The following is a 20308-nucleotide window of genomic DNA, read 5'->3' as shown; positions in this document are numbered from 1 at the left end:
TTGGTGTTTCATCATGGCAGTGACAAGTGTGATAGTGAAAACAATACACTATTGTTGTTCTCTTATTTTTAAATTTCTAGAAAAATAAAACTAATATTTACAATTACCACAAGATGCACAATTTTCTAATGTGCAGTTTGTGTTCATGGCTTACTCTCTATTTCATTTAAAATGACGACAGCAGAATATTGACTTCTCTTTTTTATTTTTTTTTAAACGACCTGCTTGTGTAAGACAGATTGACGTCTCGCCACGACGTTATAGCCAATCAGAACACTCTGTGGGCGGGGTTAACTGCAGCGCTTTACTTATAAGCTTGTGCACCAGCACGTAATCGGCCCGCGTTCTGGTTTCCCCCTCAATATCACTAATAACCTCATAACTTCAGTTAATACACCCTTTAGCCTTAATTAAACATCTTCAAACATGGAGAGCTACCACAAGCCTGACGAGAAAACACTGCAAGGACTTAAAAATATTGCTAATAAGCTAAGAATTCACTCAATTAAGGCAACATGCGCCTCAAATTCAGGGTAAGTTTTGTGCAGTTAGCAAACAAGCTAGTAAATTAATGCTGTTTACTTGTGTGGTCTATTTACAGCCGCTTAGAAACTTTTTTTTTTTTTACATTTAAGGTAACATGTTCTATGTTTGGTAAATTCTGCATGTCATGCAGGCTAATGCAAAGCTAGGGGTTGTTAGCTAACGCGGTTCTGCAGCCCATGTGCATAGTTCATTCAGTTGAGTAACTGTGGATGCTAGGCTAGATGCAGATCAGGTCAAATCTTCCGCGTTGTTAGGCTTTCCTAGACTAACCAAACCCAGGCCGCAAAGTGCTGGAGTAAAACTTGGCTTATCCAGTTTAAGTAGTTAATGTATTAACCTGTAGCAGTTATATGTGACACGCAGAAAGTAATAAAGTAGGGAACTGTTTACGAGCTCTCGAGTGAAGTTGATAGATTTGTTCCTTTCTGTCTAGACAGAAGCACGTGATCCCTGCTGCATGGAGCAGTCGCTACTTTCACTAACAGGATTCATGTTCAGGCCCTGGTCTGGATGTCTCATGGTCCCAGTTAGAGATCACGAAACCAGTTCATTTCCTTTTTTATTTCTTATTATTTGAGGCAGAATCGATGAGTATTTCAGCTACAGTGCTACCAGAATTTGAAGCAAATTAACTATTAGTGGTACTGCATACACTAATCTCAAAAGCTGGTGTATAAAGTGAAACTACCGTAAACTTCCTGTTTATTAGATTAGGTATACATGTGTGTGTGTTTGTGGTGTTTGTGGTGTGTGTGGTGTGTGTGTGTGTGTGTCATTCGGATAAGTTAATTTCATCAACCACTTTATCCTGGTTTCCACTGGTTAACACTAGGCACAAGGCAGGAATACCCTGAATGGGGCACCAATCCACCAGAGCTTTGCCTGCTGCCATTCCTCATGCATAACCTCTAGTAGTTCTTTTCAGGAAATATTTTATACAGTTTAATCCTGAATTATGCTAATAAAAAGTCTTGCTTATGTTTGGACATTTTCTTTAGTTATAACTGTAGTAAATTCCATTCTACTGCAATAAGCCAAAACTATTCTCTAGATTACAGTAAATGTATTTCCTATTTCCTTTTAATTCTTCCTCATTCATTTTATGGTTCAAGGGATGGTAGGATTATTATACATTTCACTTCCTTCAACACCTATGCAGAGATGACACCGCATCTGTTTTTTTAATTTACTTTCTTCCTGTTTATGCAAGTTTTTTTTGTAACTTATCATTTTACTTTTTCAGGTTAAAAGTCTGTAAAACCAGAAGGGTAATGCATTAATGTGATGTTATGTGGTTGTATATTTATAAGCTGTGTTGGAATAACAAAAATAGGCATGCATTTCATGTTGGTCTTTTGAAATTAACTACACCTGAACAACTGACTTGCATGGTTGGTTTCCAGTTTACTAACTTGAAGCATTTCATGGTTCTCTTTGCTCCCTTTGCAATTTGGAAATGGCTTTTCAACGTCTGTGTGTTTTGTGTGTGGGAGATGGGTCTAAACAGCAGACTTTTTCAGCCTTGTGAATAGTCTAACATCAGTGACTTTGCCCCCTCAGTTCTATAAACATATGCGTTTTGCACAGGTTGAACTTTAAACATTGTGTTTTCGGAAAAGCTGAATTGCAAATGTCGTTGGTTGGAACATATATCTCTAGTGCTTGTATTTTCTTATTCACACTGATAATCAAGTATTAAGCTTATTAACTGTGTAAAATATGCAACTTACATGTGCAGCCAAATTATCACTTCTCTAATGTAATGATGCCATGTTAGTGTGCTTTAAACACAGAAAACCCACAGAGGGGCAGTGTAATCTGCAACTACCGTCAATGTAATACAATTACAATTTAATAAGTGCGAGTTTGACAGTATGCTGATAACCTGCATGCTTGTGTCTCTTACTTGTGGCAATGTTCGAGCACATAGTTAATTGTTAATTTGCTTAGTGTTAAATGGTGTTACAGGGGTACCCCTGCTCTGCAAGGTTTAGTACTTCTTCCTGTGCTCAGCCAGTTTTGCTACATTTTGAAATGATTACTAGATTAAATATGGTGAATCAGGTTGAGCACAACAATGTATAACATTTAAAATATATAGTACAAAGTTAGTACAGGATTTGAATTGATGACAGACTGTCTCATGTGCAGGCACCCTACATCATGCTGCAGTGCAGCGGAAATAATGTCAGTACTCTTCTTCCATACGATGCGTTACAAAGCTGAGGACCCCCGCAATGCCTGCAATGACCGCTTTGTCATGTCTAAGGTAAGCTTCAGACAAACCAACATTTTCTGTGGTTAATACCTCTTTTTTCACCTGTTGTTCAGTGTTTTTTTGAAGTTTTAGTAAATTGTTGTATGAACTAGATTTATTTTCTTCATATCCCAGGGTCATGCTGCTCCCATATTGTATGCTGCTTGGGCAGAGGCTGGTTATGTCAAGGAAGCTGACCTACTCAATTTGCGCAAGATTGATTGTGAACTTGAAGGACATCCTACCCCTGTGAGTAACAGTGGTGGACTATGACACTGGGCTTGCTTATATCTATGTGTGTGTTGATTTTACCTGCCACCTACCATGTACAGTACACCTTAGATGTTTATTATGATCAGTTCTTTTAGTGTGTGCTACCTAATATTTTCTTTTTTTCTCCCAGAAATTGGCTTTTGTGGATGTGGCCACAGGCTCGCTGGGTCAGGGTCTGGGAGCTGCATGTGGGATGGCATACACAGGAAAATACTTTGACAAATCAAGGTATATTAGCTGCTCCATTGGATTCTGTGATCATCTAGTTGTTAATTAGTTATAAGTAAATCAACAATGACCTATCTCGAATCTTTTGTTTAGCTACCGTGTGTACTGCCTGCTGGGAGATGGTGAGTGTTCAGAGGGGTCAGTGTGGGAAGCCATGGCTTTTGCATCCCACTATGGTCTTGATAACCTGGTGGCTATCCTGGATGTAAATCGTCTGGCTCAGAGTGAAGCTGCACCATTAAAGCATGACATGGCAACATACCAGGACCGCTGCAAAGCTTTTGGGTGACTTACATTGTTTCATTTTTATTTTGCAAATGATTTACTTTGCATAATTCCTTATTAAAATTACATAATTGTGTAAATAATTTAGAGCTTGACTTCAGTTGACTTTATTTCATTGTCAATTATTCAGCACAATGTAATGTGTGTTTCTCTTTAGCTGGAATACCTGTGTGGTAGATGGCCATGATGTGGAGGAGCTGTGTAAGGAACTGTGGAATGCTGAACACTTCAAAGGAAAGCCCACTGCCATCATCGCCAAAACTTTCAAGGGCAAAGGCCTTAAAAGTAAGTTGCAATGTTGTCGGAAAACCTGTTATCACTTAAACACTAACTCCGCTATTGAAACCAGTAATGTTAATGGTTCCAGTATGTGCGAGATTTGAACCGTCTTGCTTTTAGAAAATAACAGCAGAGGAACTTCTAATATATGAAGTATACATACAGTTTTATGCAAACATTGAATTTTGCTTTATTGCTTTGTGTCTGTGGCTTTAGACATTGAGGATATGGATAACTGGCATGGCAAGCCCATTCCTAAGGACCGTGTAGCTGAGTTAATTAATGAACTGGAAAAACGGATCCAGGCTTCCCCTAAACTCCTACAGCCTGACTTGCCAAATGAGGATGCCGCTCCTGTAGACCACAGTCCCATCCATCTGCCCTCACCTCCAGAATACAAACTTAGAGACAAGGTAATTAGTATATGGTTAATACCAGAGCCGTAGATAGAGAGAGTTGCGACACTCCTTGATCTCGCCGTCACGTGGTTTATGTAACTCTCCAATAGTTCCAAACAAACCCGGCGCTGTCATGTTCTCCTATGGGACAGGCAGCAGTGAGTGAAATATTAAACATTAAATAATAAACATTTGTACAATTTCTGGGTATTTTCACCTGCCTTTACATTTACTACTGCATCTGCTTTAATATCAATTTGGTATATGAAGTGGAAGATTGATGTTTATAATGACTTAATAGGTCGTTCTTGTTAACACATAGTACATTATATTAGCATACATTACATAATGCCATATCATTAAGTAGTAGAGACAATATACAGTACAGAGATTAGACAGTTTATGTTTTGTTTTTTACATAAACTAATCTCCCTTCACTTTCCCGAGGATTCATAATAATAATAATAATAATAATAATAATCATTTTGGTTAAACACTAAGCCATGTGGCTGGATTCATAAGGTTTACCTGCACTAAATGAACAGATTCATAAACACACTACCGTACCAATACCTTTAACATTATAGTGCAGGTACATGAAATAGCATTCATTCATGTCTTATTTCATGAGTAAGTAATAATTTATTCCTACATGTAATACATGAATTAATTCATAATTAATATGCACTAGTTCATTTTGTCTAATGTAAGTGGTGGACAAGGTACACAAACCATGTAGTTGAGTTGAAGTAGAGATATCCAAGGTGAAATATTACTCCAGTAAAAGTAGTAATAAAAGTAAAATACTCTTTACCTCCACTAAAGTACTAAACTAAATTTACCTTCAAATGTACTTAAGAATGAAAGTAAAAGTAGCATGATTTATTATGGCTCTGATGTTTTATTATCATTTCTGTAACAAGACTCTTGATTAATCAACTTTTAATTAATCAATTTTAGGTGAAAAGACTCGTGTCAATAATTTAGCTTAACTGACTAAGCTAAATTCAGTTATACCTATTAATTAAGATAAACATGTAACATTTAGTGCTGAGCAAATGCTAAACAATAACAGTAAGTATATTAATGACATCAAATTCATTATTTTTTTAAACAAAGCAACAAACAGCTAAAATGCTTGATAAGTAGTGAAAATGAATGGGGCTCTATGGGACATTTGGAACTATACAGAGCTCCACAACCCAGAAGCTGCACAGAAAATATGTCCCGCCCCCTTTCCAATGGTTCCCTATGGGAGTGTCGCCACTCTGTTCTCTCTACCGCTCTGGTTAATACGTTTCACTTTGTGTGTCTGTGTTTGTGCCTTTTTTTTTAACTAAGTATTTTATTGGATTTGATGTCTTTGAACAGATCTCTACCAGGAAAGCTTATGGTGTTGCCCTGAAGAGGCTGGGAGATGCCAGCCAACGTGTTGTGGCTCTGGATGGAGATACTAAAAACTCCACCTTTTCTGAGATCTTTAAGAAAGCCCATCCTGATCGCTACATCGAGTGTTTCATTGCTGAGCAGAACATGGTGTGTAGCCCTTTGTGTACAAATGTCATTATAACAGGACATGACCTCTTCTTGTGTTCATTTATTTTAATGCACAGCTGATGGATTTTCATATATGGTTATGTGTAGTTTCTGCACTGTTTGGCTACATTAGAGCTACAAGCATGTAATTAATCAAAGATAAATGTCTGTCTTTTTTGTTAACTGACTACTTTAGTTCCTGCAAATATTTCAGTGGCTAGGTTTAAATTTGGGTAGTAGAAATCTTCTGCCCTTTGACTCTGAGCTTTAAGTTTGGTAACCTCTTAACATTTGCACTTTCTTGCACAAATCCCTATTTGGTAATCACTGCATAGTGTTTGCTCAATAGCATGTGACATTATGCATTTCACATAGAGCAAGGTTTCCCAATTGTAGTCATGAAGGGCCAGGGTCCAGCATAGTTTGGTGGGTTCCTTACTTAATGATTGACATTCAGCTTTTCAGATAATAACCTGATTATTTAGTGGTTAGAACTGGAATTTTAAGACCCTAATATTTGAAATGAAGTCAATCTTTTTATGTGGTTGAAGTTTTTTGACTAGTTTTTATCCTTCCTGTGCTGTGTAGGTGAGTGTGGCTATTGGTTGTGCCACTCGTGACCGCACCGTCTCATTTGCCAGTACGTTTGCTGCTTTCTTGTCGCGTGCCTATGACCAAATTCGAATGGCCGCCATTTCCCAGTCTAACGTCAACCTTGTAGGCTCTCACTGTGGTGTTTCTATTGGTAAGAACCTCCTATTTTCCTCTACATAAACAAATTAGTTTTATTTGTTTTGTTTGACTTGTATATTTGCCTTGTGTATTTTTAACTTCTGTAATTTTAACCTATGTGCTTAGGTGAGGATGGCCCCTCTCAGATGGCTTTGGAGGATCTTGCGATGTTCCGTGCTATTCCAACATGCACTGTGTTCTACCCTAGCGATGGAGTGTCCACTGAAAGAGCTGTAGAGTTAGCAGCTAATACCAAGGTAATGACCACAAATTGTCATTATTGAAATAGAACCTCAGTCATGGTCTCCATTTCTCTCTCTATCGCCTCAAAGGAAAAAGTTCAAGAAAAGAAATTGAGGATTTTGATTTGATCGAACACACACACAAAATATTGTAAGGTTCTTTGGCTAAAAGCTTACCTTACTTGATTACTGTATCTTTGTGGTGTTATTACAAAGTCTGCTTTACTGAATGATTTGAATTCCTATGCCATGTCTTTGTTTGATAAGGCACTATATTATGGAAACTAACTTCTGTAAGTAGTTTTAAGTGTTTACAACTTTTTTTCAGGGTATCTGCTTCATCCGGACCAGCCGGCCAGACACAGCAGTGCTGTATGAGCCAGAGGAAAAATTCAAAATTGGCCAAGCTAAGGTCAGTACTCAAATTTTATAAAACCAGGAGCAAAAAAAAACATTTAGGGGGAATACAGAATTATGTATTAGCGCATGGGGACGAGTTCCTAATGTGTGGCCACAACTTAGTAAGGCTTGGAAATGACGTGCAAAGATAATGAAGCCTGGTTTTGGCTTCTACTTGGAGCATTAGCTTATATAAAGCCAGGCTTAACTTTATTCTCCACCCCCAATAAATAAATTTAAATGCTTTGTTAGCTTAATAATAAAGGATCTTGTTGCCTTACCTTACTGAGTCATTGATGACTTGCTTATCCTATTCCCATGCCTAAAATGCTGGCCACTCGTTATTTTATATACAGGATGTAACCTCTGCAAACATTTAAATGCATTTCATGTCTGTTTTTGTATTTAACATTTTCTGATTCACTGCTACTATTCACTTTTTGTCCTGTAGGTGGTGCGCCAGTCTAGTAGTGATCAAGTGACTGTGATTGGAGCTGGTGTGACTCTGCATGAGGCTCTCGCTGCACATGACATTCTGGCCAAAGAAGGTTAGAGTGCTGGCTACTGACCAATCAAGGCAATTAAGGCAAATGCCTGATGCTGCCTAAATGTCTTTGTGGAAGATGTGCAGTTTTGTAGAACAAGATGCAGAATCTTAAGACTTTCATGTCTTCTACAGGTGTGAACATTCGTGTGATCGACCCGTTCACTATTAAGCCTTTGGATGCTGCCACAATTGTGGCTAGTGCTCGTGCCACTCGAGGCCAAGTGATCACAGTGGAGGATCATTACAAAGAGGGTAAGCACTATTCCTGACTACTGTTTGAACTGAACAGGTGGACATATCTTTTTGGGCATCTGAATGTGTCAATCATTACAGACATCAACCAGCAACATCAGTTAAAATTGCTCTGTATAAAGGGGTGATGGAAGCCTCTTCCTCTTAAGCTAAGATATTTAAAAATAGTAGAAAGTAGCAGTGCTCTGCATTATATGGACGAATTGTAAAGAACTAAAATAATAGACACTGATTTACATTTATAAACTAAAGCCATTGTACACACCCCCACTTTTTAACTGAATGTTGTCTGTTCCTATTCTTGTATAACAATCGCTTACTTTTTCATAAGGTGTGTGTTTATTGGAGATCTACTAAATATAATGTAGATTTTATTTGGCTGTTGCCAATACGACCTATTCTGAGTCTGACTATATATTGGTCTAGATTAGATATTTTAAGAAACTGAGAGTTCTAGCTTTGACCTGTTCAAATGCCTCCCCACTTCTGTCATACTTAGTAATAGCATGCTAGTCATGTTTGTAATATCTCACTTTGTGTGCAGGTGGTCTTGGTGAGGCTGTCCTGGCAGCAGTGGCAGAGGAGCCTGGCATCGTGGTCCATCGGCTGGCTGTTAGCCGTGTTCCCCGGAGTGGCAAATCCCAAGAGTTGCTCGAGATGTTTGGCATCAGTGCAAATTCCATTGTAACTGCAGTTAGATGCACTTTTGCCAACTGAAACCCTTCACTGTGTAAACATTTCTCCCGTATGACGGTTTGTTTCCCAACCTGAAGCATTTAAAAATGTTTTTCATTTTGGCTGTGTTTGCTTAAAAGAGCCTATTCCATTCTTGCAGGCAGTAACAACATTTCATTAATTAAATCAGAATCCAGTACCTGTAACATCACTGACACTTAACTTTGTCAGCATTCCAGAATTGGTGTTCCTCATAAGTCTTATCCTTGTCTGTTAACATGGTTGTTAAATCACATTCCTTGTCACAAGATAGTCTTTTGAATGGTAATATAGAGTTACACTTGGTTTAGCATTTCCAACAGGTGCTTGAGAGGGATTATTGAATAGCTCTGGTTGTGTTTTGTAAGCTACTGGATGCAGCTTATTGTGTCTGTGATGTACCTATTTGTGCATCATGTTACTAAGATATCCAGATTGTTGTTCTGTAAACTTATCTTGTTTACAAGCCTTCAAAATAAAGAACTGGTCACAACCCCTCAGCATGTTTCATGTCTTGTCTGTACCTTAGATTGGTCATAGTACCCAAAATTTGGTAGTCATTATGAGCTATTCTAATAGCAATTTGAAGTATTTTGTAACTCTAGGGAATGGCTGGTTTATTGCAAGGTATGTATAAGCTTTTTTTTTTTGTGCTAATGCTTAATCACTACCTTCTTCCCATGTCTCTTGTATTATAAGTAAAGTCTTGGCTATGCTAATGCACAAAGACCCAAAATATCTACAACTGTCATTACTTTTTGATTGGTTAGCCTTAACGTAAAGGGTTAAGATTGTTTGTGGTCCCCCCCTCCCCCAAGTTGACTGCAGAGTTATCCCTAATCAGTTGACGTATGAACCTTTAAACTGCTTAATTATTACAACCCGAGCAAGAAGACCAATCTATTAAAAAATCTTGACTGCAAAGCTAAAACAATCGGGACAGTACTAGCTTTTAAATGGCTAGAATACAACCCAATTGAAACTAATTGACCAAATAAAAGTAAAAAGTGACAGAAGAAGCACACACTACAGAGCATTATTTAATTTGGCACAAAGTTGGTTTGAGTATAGATTAAAAGATAGTTAATGAGTATAATGTGTGTGTCTTCTGAACCAATAGAATCTAGATAAATTATTTACATGACTTGCAAGCAGTTTGCTCAACATATTGACACGGTTGTTATTTGCTTGTCAGATCAGAGATAAGGGTGATGACCCTGTGATGTCCCGATAGTGTGGCAGGGAATGATTGGGTGACACGATGGGCCATTGGATCAGCATCAGGGTCTTCAGTTAGGCAGAGTCTTTACTCAACACCCTTCATGAATTCCAAGAACTCTGTAGGTTTAAATAGAAAATCTATGTTAAACCAAGACACCGAAGGAATTAGTTTTAAATGGATTAGTTGGTGTGGTGTATTACATCTACCATATACTTAAGTGATTTAAAAAAAAAAGTGTTTAAGACCTCAGTAGTGTTGTTACATTCAGACATTGAGTGAATTTATTAAAAATTTGTTTTTTATATTATACTTTCTAGCCTTTGCTAATAAAGCAGCACTTGGTCTTCTAAAATCTCATTAAGTTTGAGAATACAGAGCAGAAACATGGTCATTACCCAGGCATGATTGTCACAGTTGTAGTTGATTGGAATTAATTATTACCCTGAATGTAGATCTGGGTATTTACAGGTGAGTAGCTATAATTATATATATAAATCTTTATTTTAAAATAATTATAACATTTATAAAATTAATTAATATTTTATAGCAGTTCCCTGACAAAGATCACAATTTTCCCTTTTTGAATTGTCTTGTCTTCATATGAGAATTTAACCTCATTCACCATATAGACCTAGACACTGATCAACTGAAAGTAAAATATAACTGAAAATAATGCTTCAGTAACATTTTGTTTCTAAGAACATATAATAATAATAATTAGGTTTTATGTTAAATTTTGTTAAAATTATTATTTGTTGATTAGGGATCTTGTTTTTTTTTTTCTTGGAATACATTTAGTTAATTTAATGGTTGGATTTTTTAATTTTTTAATTGTGGAGGGGACTATATGCTAAATCTTTAATCAGTATAAAGAAAGAATTTGACAAACCTCAAAAACTCTAAAATTAGCATTGTTTCCAAATGTGATTTTGCATTTTAAGAAGAAATAAATGAACATTTACCGTCATAGTCAATCTTTCCATCGTTGTTTTTGTCGCCGTCCTTCATGAGTTCCTCGATGTCATCCTCAGTGATGGCCTCACCTGTTGATTCTAACATGTTCTTCAGCTCGTCCAGGTCGATGTATCCATCACCGTTTCTAAAAGAGAAATCATTCATTACTGTGAGTCTTGATAAAGCAAACAAAGAATCACAAAATGATTTCAGGGTGTTGAATGTGTTGTGACTTCATTTAGCTTTCTTACTTGTCAAACATGCGGAAGACTTCAGCCAGTTCCTCTTCTGATTTTCCTTTGCTCTCCTCTTTCATACAGCGCACCATCATGACCAAGAACTCATCAAAATCCACTGTCCCGCTGCCTGCACACACACACAGTAGATAATATATTCATAATTAGTTTTAATGAGAAACTGGCTCTGGATAGTGCTACTGTTTTTTTTTTTAAAGATTTTGATTGTTACATTTTAGAACTGCTAGCTAAATTAGATTTTTTACTTTTGGTATCTGAAAATTAGGTATCTGACTGCATAGTTTTTTGGCTGCATAAATAAAAAGTAGAATTTTATAAAGGTAATTTTTACTGCTTTACTGGCAGACAGAAGCAGACATTTACATAGTACCTTACTGGTCTGATCTTATTTGCATCTAAAGCCTGTTGAGGAGTCAAATGCTTACTTGTGTCCTCCATAAATTATAAAAAAACATAATAAAAAATAATTATATTACCACAGACTAAGCCTGTAAACAAATACAATTGATATCACCAAGGTATTAGCCACAAATTGAACATTAGGGGGCCAAATATATTGTAAATACGGCCCTAAATATCAATTCTCTGAATAATATTCAGTGTATTTTCTTTTTTAGTTTTATGAATGCCATTGATTTAGTAAAACTGTTAATGTAATTTTATATATACTGACAGATTGCAGGCCTAATTCTTAAATACAAAATCAGGAGAGTTAAATAAAATGTAAAATAAGTTTTCTGAAGAATGATACAATGTTTTTAATGCATTGTGCCATACCATCCTCATCTACTTCATCCACCATCTCCTGCAGCTCTTCCTGAGTGGGGTTCTGTCCCAGCATCCTCATTACCTTCCCCAACTCCTTAGTGCTGATGCAACCATCCTCGGCATCCTGCACGAAGATGTCAAAGGCAGCACGGAACTCTGCCAAAGACATGACAACGTGAATAAATAGCTCTCACTTAACCTGATATGAACAGAATTGAGCTGAAAATAGGATAGATAACATGGTTATGATAGTGATAGGTGATAACCAAGGAATGTTTACCATTTTTCTGTTCCTCTGTCAAGTTCTCAACCTGTTGTATATTTAAAATAAGAAACAGCAAAATTAATTTTAGATACATTTCAAATGGTAATCTAATTCATCAAGGAAATATCATTCATAAAATACTGGGGATTTGGTTTTTTTCACTAAAAAGAAAAGAAAGACTGGATATCACACAAAATGTGATAATTTATCTGTGAAATACATGATTAAACCTAGAATCTAGAATTGGCTTAAAAATATAAAATCTCACTGGTTAACCACTGGTGCAGTGGTAAAACACACTAGCCCACCAGTGCTGAGATCCCAAACTCCTTTCAGCCAGGTGTCTACATGCAGATATAACGTCTGCCACAGACATGATTGCTTGTCTGCCAGATGGGAGGGCTAGAGGGCTTCCAACTGCTGCAATTATGGCCTTTGCACAGAACTGGGGAATCTTTGAGAGCAATGTTTGACTCTCCATACGAGATACTGATCCCTGTGTGAATTAGCCTCATGCAGGTAAAAATAAGCTGTTGGCAACTGCACATGTGAAGGAGGGGGCGTGTGTAAGATACTCCTCAGCCAGGGTAGGGGGCTGCATTGGTGGAGAAGAGCTATAACCAGGGTAATTGAATAGGACTCAATTGGGTCAAAAAGGGAAAATGCATACATAGAATTAAAAAAGAAACCACACTTTAATGACTGTGATTGGAAAACCTCTGTCCTTTGTTGCTCAATATTAACCAGATATAGTTGTTTGTTAGCTGCCCAACTATTTTAACTGGTTTCTAGCACTGGATGAAAAAACTGATTTTAATACGTGTCCTACATCCCTAGCCCTTGGAGCCAAATTTACAGCACATTGTTTGGTAAGTGGTTATTTTAAGCTATTAAGTTACCCATAGTTAGGTCATGGCCATATCTGTTTGAACTGGTTTCTAGCCCTGTACTGACTAGACAGGCCTCTTTGCTGACCTCAAAGAGGTTTAACCTTGAGGGCTTTCCATTCAGTGCCTTCTTCTTAAATCAGGTATAGGATTGCACTGTTAAGGGGATTATACCATGACGGTTTCCACCTTTAAATAAGAATTTACATAATTGTGTTCTTACCCTTAATACAAGTACGTAAGAATCAACATATATACTATTTAAGTGCATTGTGAAGTGCACTGATTAGCCTATGAAGCTGTTCTATACTTAAGAAGTACAAAAGTCTGGACCTTGAATCAATCAGCTCAACATTTTTTACTGTGTGTGAATTTTACTGATGTTAACAGGAAATGTTAGTCTTGTCAAAAAACCATTAGTCTTGTATTAACCCAGTTAACTCCCAGTTAATTCATTCCAAAGTTGCCCATGTGCCCACTGTCAATGTTGGCCATGCATTCTCTTCCAGAATAAAAACACACAGATTGCTTTCTTCACCACTTACCGCTGCTTTGTATACATCATCCATGGCTGTCCTGAGTTGGTGTCTCTTTCCTCAAACCGTCTGATTCTCAAAGATGGTTCCTCTCAGGTAATCCAGCACTCTACAGCACTGTGGACAGAGGACAAAGAGTCCCAGGACCAGCTTCCCTGGCATTTATTCCTGGAATGGGTGTCTCAGAAAAGACAAAGCCGGCTGTCACTCCCCCTTTCCTATCAGAGAGAGATGGTTAGAAAAAGAAAGAGGGTGAGAGCATGGGTTAAGGGATGCAATAGGCTATAAATAGTGGAGGAATGTGAGAGACAACAGGCAGGAGGGCATAAGTTATGACAATAAGTCCTTGGTGCTGTTCCCTGCAGCCATCCAGCTTGCAGGCCCATATCAGGCTCTATACTTAACCTCTGCTCACCTGCATATGCCAATCACTGTTAGACGAGTAGGAGGCCTCTGAGAATGGACACCAGTACAAAGGGCCAAGACCATAAAAAGCCAGGCTATTGTCAAACTGCTATGCCACCTGTTGTTAGTAATCTACGCTCTCTTTCTCTCTCTCTAAAATAGTTAACAGGAAAAACAGCAGTAATTTGCATATTCTTTACCCTTATTTAGTTAGAACAGTACAAAGACAAGCTACTTAATGTTTCAACAAATTAGTTTATTGTTTTTTTGTATATATAGGTTTACATGTTTCCTCGTCAGTTCATCTCAGATAGGCTTGAGCTCAGAGAAGTTGGCTATGTTTTTGGATGTTGTTGGTATATTACTTCCGCTTTGCATAGTAGAGACTTTACTTTAGTAGATGCAGTGATGAACTGTGTTTCCTGAGCCCATGTGGTTATAATAATTACAGAACTTTACACACTTTTCTTGTAGATAAATATGTATCTGACTGAGATTTAATTTTTCACCGCTATTCAATGACGGTTATACTGTAGCTGTAGGCATTCATATTACAGACGTATGACCACCAGCAACTGTTCTGATACAGAATGTTGTAGCTACCTCAGGTTTTATAAAATATATTGTGGATGCTACCTTTGTTAATAATTATGTGACATTATTTAAACATTTAGATGGTAAAACATTATGACAAACTGAAATTTTAATGATATCTGCAAATGTTTTTTTCTGACTGAAAATTAAAACACATACTTCCATGTTTAAAATTATTTGTGAATCTGAAGTCTTTAAAGGTTTATTAAGAGTTACTTAAGACTACATTTTGTTTCAACTTGTGTTTTGAACAAGTTGAGTAATGCCAGAGCCCATTATTAAAACCATTTACAAGAAAAAGCTTGACAAAACTGGTCCAATGACAACACACTGTCTGTTTAATGTTTATAAAACAATGCATTTTTAAGGTTATGTCATTACACAGCCTTTTTTTTAGTTTTAGTTTCTATCATGTAATTTGATTTTATAGCATGCACTGATTCTTTGTTAGTGGTTTTCTGACTACAGCTGGTGACTTCATCTTGCCCATATAAATAGAACTAGTTTGACTGCACATAATAAACCATTCCATAGATTTTGTCTCTCCAAGCAAAGATCAGAACTGTCCAGACTATGGTCTTCTTTATGGTTCTTTATGGACATAAAAGCTCGACAATAAAAAGGCTATGCCATTCAAAGACTTTTAAGAGTATTTTGGGCAGCAAGGATTACAAACAAATTCCATTCTTAACCAAATCAAATCTAACCTCTCACTTGTAGTCCAGATAACCAAAGTGAAGCTGTTCACTGGAAAAGACAGGCTTAGACACGGATACAATTCAAGGAACAATACATGTGCCATTAAGAAGCCTGAAGACAAGATGTCCATATCACCAGGAGTTGGAATAATTTGACATCACTAAATAAACTTCTACTAGTCTCAGGTTTTTCTTGAGTCATTAGGTTATAGGGTACTAGTAAAATATTACACTGTTGTGAATGTAGCAAAGCTGTATGCATAAGGTTAACTTTAAGAAAAGTTGTACTCTGTATAGAATGGGTGAGGGTTACAGCTGCTCTGGTGCCCTTTGGCCTTTACAAGAACCTGCTACCTTTAAACCGTAGGCACTAAAACCAATGTTAAGCAACATTTAAAGACCCTTATGTCCATCACCCCACTACATAGCAAAAATACATATCAACAAGCTGATTTGTTTCTAATACAGTCGACATTGTCAGGTCAGTGGTTTTGGTTCTGTTTCCCATTGGACAACTGTTAAAGTAACCTGCACAGACTAAATTTAAAGCACCATATCTACCAGTGCCATTGTAAACAAAAATAGCTTTGGCAAAGCATCAGCATAAAGGCTTTTTTATTACGTACACATATCTGGTATGTACATTTGTTGATTATTTTTAGGCTACACCCACCACACAGATGAACGTTGTGACTATACGATTACTGAGTGTTGCCCATCTGATGCCTTGTACACTTTGTCACTTCACTGTGCCATATTTATCCGTTGAAAGAGACCCCAAGAAACTGACCAAATATTATTTGGATGGTGGACCATTCTGGCAATAACATTATAGTGTGTGTTGTACCAGTATAAGTGTATCAGGTGCAGCAGTGTTGTTGGGATTATTAAACACCTCACTGTCAATGCTGGAAGGAGAGTAGTGCTCCTGTGATCAGAAAAATATTTAAAATTTCAACAACACTGTTGCACCTGATGCACTAATACACACTCAGGGCAGTTGTAGCCTAGCCGTTAAGGTACTGGACTAGTAGTCAAAAGGTCGCTGGTTCAAGCCCTACCACTGCCAGGTTGCCACTGTTGGGTCCTTGAGCAAGGCCTTTAACCCTCAATTGCTTAGACAATATACTGTCACAATACTGTAAGTTGCTTTGGATAAAAGTGTTTGCTAAATGCTGAAAATGTAAATGTCATACCATAACAACACACACTACCATGTGTCATTAGCATGTTAGTGCCATTTCAGTGGGGAGAATGGTCCATCACCCAAACATCAGCTGGTCAGTGGGGGTTTTATAGGGGTCCCTTCTGACTGATAACATTGTTACAGTGGTGTTACTTTGTACAGAGCAACATATGGGTTACAGTCTGTAATTGTATACCCACAACATTTATCTAAGCTAATTATAAAATTCACATACCACATAGGTGTACCTAATAAAATGGTCAGTGACTATAGCTGTTTTGCAACTTATTTAAATAGTTTGGTGTAGGAATCCTATGAAATCTGTCAACACTGACCTTACATTGAGAAAGTGGAGAATAGGTGGTGAGAGGACGCACACAGGGGGAAACAGATCAGCAGTTCACACCAAACTGGTAATTCAAATCACACACACACACACACACACACACACACACACACACACACACACACACACACACACACACACTCAACTCAAACTCAAAAGAAGCTTTATTGGCATGACAAATAAGGACATTCGTATTGCCAAAGCAAGTTACAGGGAAATATAAAAATAAAAATAAGAAAAAACAAAAATATACAGAACAGTGTGCAAATGTGCAAAAAATGTTATAAAATAGAATAAAATATTAATAAAAACAGTGCAAAAATAATAACAATAAAAATTATAATATTTACATTAATGAGGTAGAAAAACGATCAGTTTGTGTGTGCGTGTGTGTGTGTGTGTGTGTGTATGTGTGTATGAGACATGGTCACCCACTGTCCTGGCAGGTGTGTGTATAGAGTGCTGCTAGTGTGCTGCTCTCTCTGTGCTCCCCCAGTAGGTGGGGCAGTTTGTCGGGGTCTGGGAGGGAGGTAAAGTTGGGGATGATGTTATTAAAATTAGGGAAGAATTGGGAGCGGACGTGGTGGTACTTGGTACACCGGGTGAGGAAGTGCAGCTCCGTCTCTACTGTACTGAGAGTGCAGTGCTGACACAACCTCTCCTCCCGGGGCAGCCAGGACCGGGTGTGTCGCCCCGTCTCCACGGCCAGGTCGTGTGCGCTCAGTCTGTACCTCGTCAGGGTGTTTCTTAATTTAGGGTCGGATACTGCGCTCAGATAATCTGCTGCACTGTAGTGTCTGTTTAGGGCCAAATAACACTGCATTTTACTTTGAGTTTTAGTTTCAGTTTCCCAATAATTCAGATATTTAGTTCTGAGTTTTTGTGTAATTTGGTTTATTCTAATTGGGTTTACAGATTTCTCCTGTTCCTGAGTCTTTATTGTGTTAGTGTGTGTTAGTGGTGTGTCGGCGTGTGTTATTACAGTGTCTGTGTGTGTTAGTGGTGTATCGTTGTGTGTTAGTGGTGTATCTGTGTGTGTTAGTGGTGTATGGGTGTAGTGACTCAGGACCAGTTGGATGAGGGGACTGGTATGTTTGCTCAGCTCTTGGTGTTTCAGGGCTTTATAATGATAAGGTTGGGGGTCGCTCTTATTCACACACATACACACACACACACACACACACAGAGTGAGAGTGACATTCAAAATCTGTATGACTATTCAGGTTATAATTACAATGTTTGTACATCTTCCTTGTGTTTGTTTGGTGAATGACTGGGTAAAATCCACCCAGACTTTGGACACATATACAGTACAGCTTGTCTTGGAAGCCGTTGTGTGCTTGTTCTCACCACAGCTAATTCCAGAAACATACTGGAAAATAATATACATTAAGCTTGACCTAAGTGTATTTGCATACTAGGTTCTACTTCAGCCTCTAATATTTAGTTAAGAGCTTAAATTATGAACATTTTTAAACCTTAATTCCCAGCACGCCCATGAGGTGAGGTCTGTTATTGCCAGTAATAAAGTTAGCCGCACAGCTAGCGTGTGGTTGCTTGTTAGCCGTCCAATTATTTCAACTGGTTTTTATTCTCACACAGAAAAATAAGAATTTACATGGTTACATGGTTACTGACATGAGCATCCAGTCCTTATGGGAGTTTATTATAGGTTTTAAAAAAGTTCAGCCTGTGGGATACCAGTATAAAAAGGTTGAGAAAATCATATGCTTGCTATATAAACAATATATAGCTGTTCTCCGAGTCGTAGCCAGCGTCTGTCTTGGCAAACATGATTGGAGTCACAGGGCTATCTCTCACTCTACAGTGATACTTTGTGGTCAGCAATTCTCTGACCCCCAGTGTGCATGAATGTATATGTGTGTATGTTTGTGTGTGAGACTCTATACCACCTGTTAAAACTTTAACCCTTCAAATGTAAATGCCAGCAGTGTTGACCTTATTTTAATCAAATTTATTGTAATTTTTTGTAGCAAATTTAACACGTTTTACTGAAAAAAATATAGAAAAATTAGTTGAAATAAAGTATACGGGCAATTGTCAAATTACAATAATAAATGTTTAAAATAAATGACTACAAAACTCGAAGGCAAAAACACTATTAAAAATGCTTTTATTTTGCATTTGTTTTGAATGTAATACAATGTTTTCATTATCTATCACATAATCAGCATAACAGTGTTGAGTTTAATGTGAAAAATTGATTTTTCGCATTTTTTTCAATGGCTATATATTGGTCAGGGTCACAGCGGACCCAGTTTGTGTCTGTGGAGACCACCGTCAGCCAATAGCACCACTGAGATTCAAACCCAGATCTCAGAAGGTGTGGGCTAGTGTATAAGACCATTGTGCCACATGAGCACCCTTAATTTTGTGTCATTTTGTTGTATTTTCCTCCCAGTCTGGTTGTATCCAACCATTGCATCCCCAGTTGTAACTTCTACTTTGGCCAAGAAGAGCCGCCCCATCTGACACGCACACAATCGCCAACCACTTCTTTTCACCTGCAAGAGACTGGGTCACAGAGAGCAGTAGTGCGTACAGAGAGTCACATCTCTTGTGCAAGCACCTTGACCAGACAGCGAAACCCGCAATTGCAGCAGCAGGGAGGAACGTGTTCGATGATGCCCTCTCAAACATAGCCAAATGTATCTGTGTGGGTGCCCAGCTGATTGATGGAAGCTTTTAATGAGTGAATCAAATCCACATGTTCAAAGTCATCTAAGCATGTGCTTGAAAAGAAAGGACAAGACTGAGTTAAGGAAATTTGACCTTTTGTTTAAAGTAATTGATGTGCTTGATTTCAGAAATGTGGACCCATGAGACTTTGTCTTATTTTTAGATATAAATAGAAACTAAACTTCTGAAAATTCAACATAGTTTTATATTTGGTAAAACGAATTGTGTCTTCTATTTATTCAGTCAACAAACAGTTCTAGAAATCACTGAAATCTTAAGACTTAAAATCTCAGAACTAAAATCTTAGACTGTGATGCCATACATACATGACCCCTACAAGTGCATGTAAACTTTTGACTTCAGTTGTATGTCAGCATGTGTTTTTTTTGCATCAGTCTGTCTGTCTTGTCCTGTTTGGACAGCGGTGTATTTTTATTTGGCCAGTGTGTTCCAACTTTTCATACATACATGTCACTGGCTATGTGCCAGGCAGGGATACGCTGAGGATAAGCAACAGAGCTGGAGATAAACTTAAGAGCCTGTCCTTCCACTCCCTGTTTTCACACTTGTTTTCTTATTTTCCCAACTTGTCTATCTAAAGTGTTACAAGGTGTGAATGCTGTGTCATTCTGCCATTCTGGCACCACTGTCTGTCATGTGGCTCTCTTCCTCTCCAGCAGACTCCTGGTTTTTCCTCCCCCCTCCCTTCCTCTAAAATGTTTCAGGATGGCAAACATAGCATAACCACTAAATATGTAAAAGAGGCACGATGTTTCTGAAAATGGGACTGGTCCAACCGAGA

At 37.8% G+C, this 20308-nt stretch overlaps 2 protein-coding genes across 2 annotated transcripts; one reads left to right on the top strand and one right to left on the bottom strand.

The window, feature by feature from the left end:
• Positions 1-328: 328 nt before the first annotated feature.
• tktb (transketolase b) lies at positions 329-9188 on the top strand. Its single transcript, XM_063015296.1, has 14 exons — positions 329-533; positions 2698-2815; positions 2939-3052; positions 3207-3304; positions 3398-3589; positions 3747-3874; positions 4085-4281; positions 5638-5802; positions 6391-6547; positions 6661-6791; positions 7105-7188; positions 7627-7723; positions 7855-7974; positions 8519-9188. The coding sequence occupies exons 1-14, from the start codon at positions 427-429 to the stop codon at positions 8689-8691; spliced, it is 1881 nt and encodes a 626-aa protein (XP_062871366.1). The 5' UTR covers positions 329-426; the 3' UTR covers positions 8692-9188.
• A 535-nt stretch (positions 9189-9723) lies between these two features.
• tnnc1b (troponin C type 1b (slow)) lies at positions 9724-13720 on the bottom strand. Its single transcript, XM_063015021.1, has 6 exons — positions 13587-13720; positions 12170-12200; positions 11899-12045; positions 11116-11230; positions 10873-11009; positions 9724-10026 (listed from the first exon to the last, which is right to left on the bottom strand). Exons 1-6 carry the CDS (start codon positions 13608-13610, stop codon positions 9995-9997), a joined length of 486 nt encoding a protein of 161 aa, XP_062871091.1. The 5' UTR covers positions 13611-13720; the 3' UTR covers positions 9724-9994.
• Positions 13721-20308: the final 6588 nt, after the last annotated feature.

The sequence above is a fragment of the Trichomycterus rosablanca genome, chromosome 19, assembly GCF_030014385.1.
Source record: "Trichomycterus rosablanca isolate fTriRos1 chromosome 19, fTriRos1.hap1, whole genome shotgun sequence".
NCBI lineage: Eukaryota > Metazoa > Chordata > Actinopteri > Siluriformes > Trichomycteridae > Trichomycterus > Trichomycterus rosablanca.
The sequence above is the reverse complement of the archived record's forward strand: the minus strand, read 5'-3'. Positions and strand labels throughout refer to the sequence as shown.